We start from the raw sequence: 11,765 nt of genomic DNA on the forward strand, positions 1-11,765 counted from the left end.
CACACACACACACACGCACACACACACACACACACGCACACACACGCACACACACGCACACACACACACACACACACACACACACACACACACACACACACAGAATGTGAGTGTAGATCCAAGCAAGTGACCAAAGATAAGGTGTTGCCTCTAAATGACGAGTGATGAATAACATTAGCATTTAAACGACAGCTCTAATTTGTGCTGGAATAAAGAGAAGGCGTGTGGAAAGCGAAGATGAGCTTTCACGTGACCCAGTTACATTTATGAATGACTTCGTTAGCGAGGCGGATTATATTTTACATTGATCAAAGTAGGAAAAGGCCAAGCAGCTCATGGTAAAGGGAAAAAAAAAGTCTAAAATTGTTATTTGGGTATGCGAATCCATTTTTGATTTTTTATTCTCATTTCGGAGCTTACTGACATGATGTAAAAACTGAAAGTCATGCGTATGTTCGACAAGTGACCACATTTTTTTGAAAGTCCAATTGTTTCTCTAATTTTTCACACCATGTGAAAGTCAGCGGTATGTGTCAGTATGGGAGATTTTTTTTTTATATCACCATTAGGCAAGTTTAAATTGAATAGCAACGGCACCTTTGTAATTATTTTCAGCATGGTCGCATTTGGTGAATCATCAGACTAGAATCCAAGTTTGCTCACGTATCATCATGCTAATTTGTCTGAAATATCCAACGACGTACTTGTCGCCTGTATTTTAATCTCAGCGACTGTCAAATGTCTTGGCGACAGAAAGGTGTGAAGCATTTTGTCTGATTCCCTTTTTAATAAGTGAGTGCAAATTTCCAGTGGAGCGCCGCCTCTGTAGCACTTTATCAGTTCATAAGGTAAGTGGTGGCCTGAAATGCCCCATAGTTAATCAACCAATCCGACTTTGCAGTATATCAGGCTTTTCATCCTGAAATTGTGGCCCAAAGTGCTTCGCACAACAACACACAAACAGGCAAACACCCACACATCTTTTGAGATGACAGCTGGAATCACAAGGAAAAGGCCATCAATGTCAGAAAACTGTCATCAATCAGGCAGCCCAAGAGACTGTGTAAAAGGAAAAAAAAGATGACCCAAAAAAAATAATTATGAAAAGGGGCGATTGCTAATCTAAAGCATCCTGAAACGCATTGTTTCAGTTTTGATGATGTAATTGTTTAGAAATATAGAGAAAAGGTGAATGGAATGGAGAAAAAAAAACTATAAAACTAGAACCAAAAGAAACAATAAAGAACATCAATATCATTATTGATGATGATGATATTAACAATAATAATAATAATAATAATTTAAAGCATTGGCTACATAGGCTGTAATAAATGATAATGAGGAACACAAGGCCGCATGATTTTTTTTTCCCAGCCAATTGAATAAGAAATCTCTTTCAATCTATCAAGGTAAATATTATTAGAATAAATAATATGTCTTATGATTAAAAATCAACGTTAATTTGAAATTGTATTTCCACTGTTTCATTTCTGAGTCAACGCATGTCTAATGAAGTGACACAAGCGAGCCTTTGAGACCTGTTTCGTTCATGAGGAAAGCCTCCAACTGAACTCGTGAAAAACTCGCAGACGCACAATATGAAATTATGTCACTCCACACACACACACACACACACACACACACACACACACACACACACACACACACACACACACACACACACAAGCAGGCACAGACAGTTGCATAATGAAAAGTCTGTCGGGGAGCTGCTGAGCGAAGGAACAGCTTGAGCACGGGTGGGAAAAATCCACAGACATATTCCTCTAGTTATGACTGCCAATGTTGACGGTAAACACGGTGCCGGGATTTTGCCCAGTCATTGCGCAGCGCCAGCACACACGGCACACTGGACCTTTGTATTCACAGTCAACACACATTCAAATGCAGTGTACACACACGCGCTAAGTGACTACCTGGACATAGCTGAATTCTCTCCAGCTGAGAGCGTTGCTGACCGAAGGCAAGGATGTGATTCCCAGCAGGACGTACAGGCCAAATCCCAGAATGCCCACAGAGAGGTAGGAGTCACTTCGCCAGGCCACGGTTGTGTCAAACTTTGACGTTTGGTTCTCCTTGACCTAAACAAGAATAAATAAATAAGACAGGGCTTTGAATACTGACACAATAAAGAAATAAATACATCTGATTGTGCTTCACACAACCCACAACCAGGTTTCAAAAATGCATCTTACCTGTGTGATAACGTATTCCCAACTCTTGAATCTTACATAATATCTGTAAGTTTTCAAGACAAGAAAATATGATTATTATATTTTGCAGTCGCTTTTTTCAAAAGTACCGATTTCCTTCCTGAGTAAAAATACAAGCTGGTATCGGCTGACACCAATACTCTGGTAAAAAGAGTTGTACCCCAAATTATAAGCTTCATAAAGGATATAAGTCACCAGAGAAATGTATTTATGTTAAACTCAAAAGGGTTTTATAACACTGGGGGACTCCAACCGAAATGGACAGGAAACATTTAATTAAATGATGAAATGCCATAATAATTGCACGCTTGTCAAAAGCTACATTTCAAATCATTTTAACAGTGATTGACATGTTTTTTAGATGTAATGTTATTTTTATTTGGCTTTTCTCGCCCCCGTCGGGCTGGAACCTACAATGTCACAATTTGCTAACTTTAATATTTTTTCAAAAAGGTATCCTTGCACTTGGTGAGTCATGTGTGGGTGTTTTTATTTTATTATTATTTGTATTATTACTGTTATTATTATTATTATTATTATTTTAAAAATTGGTGCACACATCACTATTTTCCAGAACGTTTTACTAATTGCACAGTGGCACATACACCTTTTTTAAAATCTCCATTATTATACCTTTCCACACCACCTCATACAATTTACCCGATTTATTCTTTTTAAATATGGAGTTTTGTTGTTTTTTCTTACTATTTAGAAATGTAAGAGAAATATATCAGAAATGTATAGTGAAAATGTTAACGGTATATACTCTAACGCACCTTATTGGGATGATTAGCGTGTAGAGCACGTGAAGAAAGGCAAGGGCGAGTGCCAGCAGCCCCAGCTGCTTCCTGCACAGCATCCAGCGATCCAGCCAATCAGGGAAGCGCCTAAAAAAAAACATATAAATGCCACGATCCTGTTCTTGTGCGTCTCCAGCAGGTGTCAGTGGAGGGCCTTTCTTCCAGCATGCTGCCAATGTGTTCATTAGTAAGCCAAATACTTCAGGACTGCCAAGATGCCATGTCTCTTGTCGGATTATTGACCTTGTTGCTGCTATTGCTCAAATGTTGTTTTCTCGACCTCTCCATCTCGTAATAGTTGTTTTTTTTTGCACTCTAGTCTCCCGCTTTGTAAGTATTGTTTTTTGTCGTTGATCTTGCTCATGTTTTTGTTTTTGGGAAATTAGACATTAGTCTTTTCGTTTTTACTCTCCGCGTTACTTGCCTTACCTTTTGCAAGCGCTTTCGATTCAAGTATCGTTTTCTTGATTCTTTTGATCAGCAATTTCTGTTGATACTTGCGTTTTTGTTTTCAATATTTTTTTACGATTCCATTAAGTTCGTTGAATAATAATTTTTAATAAATCAATAAGACGTCCATCCTATTCCGATATCTTACCTGTATTTGGTACCCCTGTATAGCTGAAGGAAGGCAGCTATAACACCAGGCAAGTAACACAAGGATAACATGATCAGCGACACGATTGGAAACACCTGAAAGACACGCAGTGCACACAACCGCACGTCAGTTACACGATTTTACACTCGAAGGTTACTGTGAAAGAAAATGTGGACCTTGTTGGCCAGGGACACCATGATTCTGAAGGAGATGTCTTTGCCCTGATCCACGTAAGAGTAGATGACATCTCTGATAAGCACGTAGAAGAAGAAGAAGGCGGTCAGGCCGACGGCAATTTGGAGAGGCAGCCTCCACTCGGGGAACAGCTGCAGCGGGAAGTCCTCCAGCTCTTGGGATGCTGACAGAGACCCCCTGTCCAAAACTGTCAAGCCCATCTTGGTGGCCACCTCTGCAACAGCCTGCTTGGCCTCTGCACTGTTGCCACACACGTAGACCTGCAATATCCAGGAAGTAGGTAAGATACTTTTTAATAGCGTAGCAATCGCTTCTTTTGATGACGGCGCGGGCACCCGCAGCGGCTCCTCTTGTTGCATGTTGTCTTGAGAGGGAAGAAATTTCATCTGTGCTGTATGCATACAGCACATTTGACAATCAAGTTGTACTTGACTTGAATTTACAACACAATATCACAATCGTTTGACAGTGATAATCACTTCACCATACAGTACCATAACATAATTGTTAATATAGTAATGCATTTTGTAATATTTACCAATTAAAAGTTGAAACCTCCAAGGCATGGTAAAGTCCGTATTTCGCAAGATTTTAATAATAATAATCATAATACATTACATTTATAAGCGCCTTTCAAAACACTCAAGGACACTTTACAATCAAAACAAGAACAATAAAAGGTTTATAGGTCAAACTTAAAGAAATGAAAATATGTGTTCGGGAAAAGTTTTTTTACACATAAAGCCATTGCTTGATATTAACGTGTCAAAAGGTATTTTAAGCGTTTTTTTTTCTTTTTTAAACCAACCTGTATACTAAAATACACAAAACTACAGCTTACGAGAGATGCATTGCTATCTTTATGCTTGAGACAAACTGCTTAGTCCCCGTAACATTCTGTTTTTCGCCTCATAGGCCTTTTTTTAATGACACATCTGACTTTGTTTTATTTGTTTAAAAAGAAAAAAAGGAAGATTTTCATCTAAATTTACCAGGTTATAGCCATCGGCTAGTTTATATCACAATTGAATATAGTAAAATCAAGACAAGTAAAATACAAGTACATAAAATTTTTTGGAGTGGTCGACGGCCATCCATGTTAAAATGTTTTGTCCCAATATAACCATAACTAAGAGGATTTTTTTTTTTTTTTGCAAGAAAACCTTTTAGTAAAAACAAAAACAAACCACAGGTATTTTAATAGATTTACTACCAGCACTAACACAATTTTTTTTTAACAGGTATCACAGGTATACGTATTTGTTTGGGTTTTTTTTTGCAACTTTAGTTTCAAGATGTTGACTTGTCCTACACAACAGCAGCCCTGAGCAATGCAATTCTTAAATCTTATGAAATCTAATGAGATCCAATACATGTGCAATAGTTCAGCCTCGCCCGAGACAATAATAAAATTCAATTTCAATCGACACTCTTGCCGAAGTCTTAAATGAACAATCCAGCATGCTTCACCATAGTTGTATCTTGCAGTGAGGCACACATGCATTCAGGTATACTAAGTGAGTTAATTTAAGAATTTCCAAATATTAGAATGAGCTCTCGGTACGATTGAGTACAGTTGTACAGCGATGCAAATTACCACCACGAAAAACAAATGTGATCCGATTAATTCCTCTTTGACAGCGTCCATCAAAACTTTCTCGTTATCCTCTTTTCAAAGGCCCTGCTCGCTACAGCCACACTGTTCCCAATGTTTAGTTATGATTGCGGGCATTGTATAATAATATCATGTTTAATTACGATACTGTGCCCTTGTCCTTTTTGTGCACATAACGTAAATTCATTGATACATCTTCAAGGATAAAATAATACTTTTTGTCGAAGAGCGCTAGTGACTGAACAACAATCGGCCAGCGATGGTCCACAAATGCCAACAAACATGTATACGCATGCACAAAACTCACACTCACACACACAAACACATATGTGCCTCACAGTCCTCTGGGAGTGTTCAAACGGATCAGAATGAAACAAACAAACGGGGAAAAAAAATACTCACATATGCTGCAGTTTTTCAGGACAGAGCGATAAAGCGAAATGTGCGATGGGACGCTCAGATCCAAGAGTGACTTTGAGTTAATTGATTCAAGGATACATCAGACGTGGCACTCGCAAAAAAGCCACAAGGCCGACGCGCCGAATTTGGCTGCTGTCGCTCGGAATTGGTTTGATGCGAACTTCAAAATGAGTTAATAATATAATTTGGCCGGAGAATTTTTCCATTATTTTTAACTTGTTGGTCAGCACCCCACTGTGGGAACACATCAGACACTTGCCAAAGGCTTGTAGCTCTGTAACGCGAGTGCAATGGCGGAATAAATCAACAAAGTTAACAATTTAAAATGGTACATTGTAAAGATGTCTAAGAATTTTTTTTTTTAGGTTGTGATACTGTAAATTTGACAAATTAACCATATTACTGCTTTCTAAACTTTAATCATACAAAGGGATGAGCAATATGGCTGAAAAGTGTATCACGATATCAGTGTTTCATATCATTTGATATCGACATATATTGATGAAAAAAATTGTTTTTTTTACTCTTCAAAGTAAAGACCTGAAGGAAAAAAAGGCAGAATTTGGCATTGTTTTTTTAATCATATTTAACCTTAAATAAGTGGTTAAAACAACTCTGAAAAAGTCACATTAACTGGTCAATTCCATGATGATTAAATAAATGCCTTTTTAAACATAATGCGCTTACTTTTGAAATCACAATGTTCGCATTTCATATTAGTCTATCCATAAGTTAATATATTTTTTGAATAAAATTGATTGAACATAAAAATTAAATCGAATACAACTACTCAAAGTAAAAATGCCAATCAAAATATCTGGTCCCAAAACGTAATTTTGTGCTCCAAAATTCCCACGAAGGTGCTTGTGACTGTGACAGAAAATCATCCATTCAGTTTGCTTCCTTATTTTTATTTGTAATTTTTTTTTTACCGATGCTATATTGAGTGCAATTTCTACTGATATTGATCAGGTGTCTATCGTGATATTTATTGATCGTGTATACTTGCCCAATTACCTGTCTACAAGCGTCGGAAGGCCCGTTCTGAAGAGCCCAGGCAGATAAGGTGTTGAAGGCTTTCACCACATGCGATCCAGGAAGTAGTCTGCGCGGCAAACATTGTTGATAATTCAAAAACAGGGGCGGGCGGTGAGGGCATTTGAAAGACGCTCGCTTGAGCGGCTCTCACCTCTGCAGATATACAGCGTTGGCCTCCGGGTACAGATTCTGCTCAGGGTTGTTGCTGACATCCACCAGCACCTTAGGACCAAAGGTGAAGTGGAAGATAAGCAAATAGATGCCAGCTAGAGTTCAAGAATAAAAAAACATGAGGTAACATCGCTGAGGAAAATAGCACTGGATGTTTAGAAGTCGTTTGGGGAGTATTCATTACCGAACCATGCCTCCACATAGGTTCTGTTTTAAGAGCAGATTGTTGTGAGCAAGAGATTCTTCTGGTTTTTTTTTTTTGTTTTGCCTCGGGCAGAGGTCTGCAGATGCGAATTTTATGATTGCAAAACGACCAGTTGATCATCTTCTTAAAGCCATTCCTGTTGCTATTCGTGGGATTTCATTGTATAGTAATAATAATGAAAAATGCTTACTTCCTGACTAACCTCGCCAACTGAAGTGTAATGAAAAGGAAGAGATGCGGTCAACAGTTGTTCTACAATTCGAGTCTCTCTTTATTTTTGCTGCATCCGCATCCTTGCCGCATTTGCATATTGCCGCACGTTCAAACGGTAGGTAAGCTCTAGCTTTTATTTCTTGATATCGTGATTTATTTGATCTTATTTTCTGATTCTATTTTTAATCTCCTCTGTTTTTGGACTGACTGGGCTTACCTGAGACCGCAGGTATCGAATTTCGTGCCATGTCACGTGTAAAAATCAGTTGGGAAGACTATAAAATCCCTTGGGCCCTTGAAAGTTTGGAAATTGTTTTTAACTTGTATCCCGGGAACTCTGGCATAAAATTAATGACGGGAAAAATATGTATGAAAATATTTGACTTTGATTAAGTAGCTCTATGCCCTAAAGTTTTGTTGGTTTTTTTTTTTGTTTGTTTGTTTTTTTTTTTTTTTTTAGAAAAACAGTATTAAATGTTAAGTTTTCAACGGCCGCTTTCAAAAAGCATTCCCTTCTAAATTACTGCTCGTTTTTCTCTTTCGTTTCAAAGAAAAACAAAACTGAAATCAGTTTTGTTTTTGTTTGTTTTCAAAAGCAGAGTCAGTCAAGATGAATACCTTCCCCTTCAGTTGTGAGCTGAGTTTCTCCATCAAGCCGTAGTGTTCTCTGTGTATGCACACGAAGACCACGCTGGCCAACTGGGCTGCGTCTGCATAGCTCATCACCTACGGTGCACACACAACACAGAAGTCCAGTATTACACACGGCAACACTCCCACTCGTTCGTGGTTGAGCCACAAACACACACACACATACTCAGGTTTCAGACGTCATTAAATTTCCATGGAAGGGTTAGCTGAAAATATTAATTGATCATTATGACACATTATCAATGGGTGGCAACCGTAAACGTATACAGCGGCATTTCACTGTGCCATTTGAAAGTCGAATGAAATTTGGAAATGCACGATGAAAGTATTCAATATATATACAAAAGAATAAATCACATTTGCCTTGGCACTGCATCCTAAAATGTGACTTTCCCATGACAATATCATATTTAGAATTATTGAGAAATGTTATATTTTTACATAGGGCAGCCCGGTGGTCCAGTGGTTAGCGCGTCGACCTCACAGTGCAGTGGTACCAGATTCAATTCCACCTCCGGCCTCCCTGTGTGGAGTTTGCATGTTCTCCCCGTGCCTGCGTGGGTTTTCTCCGGGTACTCCAATTTCCTCCCGCATTCCAAAAACATGCACGGCAGGCTGATTGAACACTCTAAATCAGGGGTGTCAAACATACGGCCCGCGGGCCGGATCCGGCCCGCAAAGGAGTTTAATCTGGCCCGCGAGATGATTATGTAAAGCAGGGGTGTCAAACATACGGCCCGCGGGCCGGAACCGGCCCGCAAGTAGGTTCAATCAGGCCCGCAGGATAATGTAAAAGTGAAAAAAATGCATTAAAGACACAGAATTAATATTTTTAATCAGGTGCAATTCATTGAGTATCCGCAAGGGGACACTGTTTTGATCAGAGAAGAAGACAACAGCAGCCTCAGTCTGTCACTGAGACAGACCCATGACAGCAGACGCTATCAATAGCACTCTCAAATTTACACATTTAATAGCACTCTCCTTAGTTTGTAAAGTGCAGGCAGGGATTACATTTAGATTTTATATGCACGTGTAAATGCTTTAAAACTTGCTTTCTTTATGAATCTTGTTTAATCTTAAAGTGCATTACTATATTTTTCAATACCAATTACTTGTTAAAGTTTGTACAATCAGTGGGATCAGTTGCAATGCATATATGTGAATGATAAAAGTAAATTGCACATTTGTCGAAGGAAATGTAAGGTGCTTCATGAAATGTTTTGTAAAAGATATGTTCATTAAATTTCAACATTTTCCTAATGTTCTTGTGCTTCTTTATACCAAAACAAAGGAAAGACATATTGTTTTGGTTATTTATAGCAAAGTATTGTATCATTTTAATGGTCCGGCCCACTTGACATCTACCGAGGCCGTATGTGGCCCACCATGTGAAATGAGTTTGACACCCCTGCTCTAAATTGTCCCTAGGTGTGAGTGTGAGCGTGGATGGTTGTTCGTCTCTGTGTGCCCTGCGATAGGCTGGCGACCGGTTCAGGGTGTCCCTCGCCTACTGCCCGAGGACGGCTGGGATAGGTTCCAGCACCCCCCACGACCCATGTGAGGATCAGCGGATCGGAAAATGGATGGATGGATGGATATTTTTACATTTGTTACTTCTTGTCCCAACTTTACTTGAAGTGTATTTTTATTCACCCAGTCGTGTTACCCCAATGATTGAAATTTCCCCCTCTGAAGAACTCGGAATCTTCCACATGGTCCACAGGAACTTGCATCATCCAAGACCTCTGCAGGCCACGGTATGGTCAAAAGTAAGTCGATATTCTGTATCGTCGTTGGTATTACATCTGATTTCGAATCTCGCCACATACTAGTTACCTTCATTGTGTAAAGGTGATAAAACAATGATATAGAAAATGTCGTCTGCCTGAGCTGGGACAAGACACATTTTGAACCGTATGTATGATCAGATTTAGAGTGGAAATGAGTGTTAATTTTATTTTGAGCGTCGTGACGAGCAAATGGTTTGGTAGGATGGCCCACAAACTGTTGCACAGAAATGGCATAATGAGCATTTTGTTTTGCAACATGCAGCCTAACCGTACGAGTGTATGAGTCAGCATTATGGTTGCGCTGAACGGAAAGATGGAGTAAATTAACAAAAAAATAAATAAAATAAAAATGGTTTTGCGTAGTTCCTGTAAATTTCAAGTGTCAAGTTCCCAGAATTATGCAACCACGCACATTGCCCAACATTAAAAAAAAAAAAAGACGCAAACATAATGCTCTACAAACAGGCATGCAGACAAACATTGATTTTATCAGTGACCTTCAACTCATCTGATAAGGTTTCTTTTTTTTTTTATTTTTAAGCTGTTTGGGGTTTTTTGTTTGTTTGGGGTTTTTTTTTTTGGTGTTGCCCAGGAAGACAGGGCATAATTTCAACCCTCCTTTTGAACTCTACAACCGACACGCTGCTCACCGCGTGCAGCGGCCGCGCCATGTGTGTTACCTGAGCTCCTTGAGGCACAGGGCCGCAGCCGAGAGGTCTGCGGCTGCCGTAGGCGACCTTGTAGCCCGTCTGCAGCAGGCGCTGGCCCAGAGAGCGTCCCATGTCTCCCGTCCCAAAAACGCACAAGGGCTCTTGCTCCGTGGTGACCTCTGCCCCTCCTCCCAGAGGATGCAGAGACATGCTCTCTGGTTTTGCCTCTTTTGACATTGGCCCCGTGCGTCTAAAGTCCGACAAACTCCGAGGGGATCTGCTGAAGTTCAAAAACGGATTCAAAGCAAAATAAACTTAATTCCCGTGGAAAAATAAAATCGCTTCTCTTCAGGGCGGCAAAAAAAGACAAATCCGTTCTCTGTGCACGTCTTGTTCTATCTACCTCATCACTCTGTTGACATAGATTTTGGTAGTGGAGTTTTTGTATTTGCTTCCTCCCACCCCCTCCCATTTCAGGATGGGCTTAGGGTGAAATATTTCCCAACTGGGATACTCAGTGGCAAAAGGTGGGAGGTGCATGTGTGTCCTGAACCCATAAGAGCACCGCTGGCAAGTACCCTTTGCATGTGTACGTCTGGTTTCAAATTTCTTGGAGGAAGCCACATTCTGGTATTTTTTTGGTTTTATGAAATCACTTGAAAAAAAAAGAACCGTTTCCCGCCAATAAGCTGTTCTAGTCATGCTGTGGTTTGTCAAATTGCTTCATAACAGAAACTCCTCGAGAAAACGTTGTCCTGAGCATTAGCAAACATTGACCTGTGTAATATGCACACAAACTGGAATGCTCCCAACCCCCGCCTCTCTTGAGTGAGTGTTCCCGCCCCCCCAACACACACACACACACACACACACAACACACACACACACACACACACACACACACACACACACACACACACACACACACACACACAATATTACTACTCTAACACATGTGGGCAAAATAAATGTTGAACGGGAAGTCAAGTCAAAAAATGTCATTTGGATTGACATGTGCGAGTGGATTTTGCTGCTTAATTCAGATTCCATCAATGCAATATTAATCAGGATACCGTGTTCAGACTACTGGGGTGGGGGGGGGCGCGCACAGAACATTTCTGATTTGACTAACCCTTTACGTAGCAGAGGGCAAGCAAATCCTCACAACTGGTCACAACAGACAAA

General features: G+C 39.9%; 1 protein-coding gene across 1 annotated transcript in view; it reads right to left on the bottom strand.

Annotated features, from left to right (window-relative positions):
* The window catches only part of LOC109518026 (metalloreductase STEAP4), a 13,336-nt gene extending 2,240 nt beyond the window's left edge, over positions 1–11,096 (bottom strand). Inside the window, exons 1-9 of the mRNA XM_019873623.1 lie at positions 10,611–11,096; positions 8,105–8,212; positions 7,049–7,119; positions 6,877–6,964; positions 3,806–4,084; positions 3,630–3,724; positions 3,008–3,118; positions 2,214–2,256; positions 1,935–2,099 (exon numbers count right to left, since the gene is read on the bottom strand). Coding sequence (XP_019729182.1) covers positions 1,935–2,099; positions 2,214–2,256; positions 3,008–3,118; positions 3,630–3,724; positions 3,806–4,084; positions 6,877–6,964; positions 7,049–7,119; positions 8,105–8,212; positions 10,611–10,817 — 1,167 coding nt within the window. The 5' untranslated portion in view covers positions 10,818–11,096. The remainder of the gene's footprint in view (positions 1–1,934; positions 2,100–2,213; positions 2,257–3,007; positions 3,119–3,629; positions 3,725–3,805; positions 4,085–6,876; positions 6,965–7,048; positions 7,120–8,104; positions 8,213–10,610) is intronic.
* Positions 11,097–11,765: the final 669 nt, after the last annotated feature.

Source organism: Hippocampus comes, unplaced genomic scaffold (assembly GCF_001891065.2).
Source record: "Hippocampus comes isolate QL1 unplaced genomic scaffold, H_comes_QL1_v1.1 scaffold383, whole genome shotgun sequence".
Classification (NCBI taxonomy): domain Eukaryota; kingdom Metazoa; phylum Chordata; class Actinopteri; order Syngnathiformes; family Syngnathidae; genus Hippocampus; species Hippocampus comes.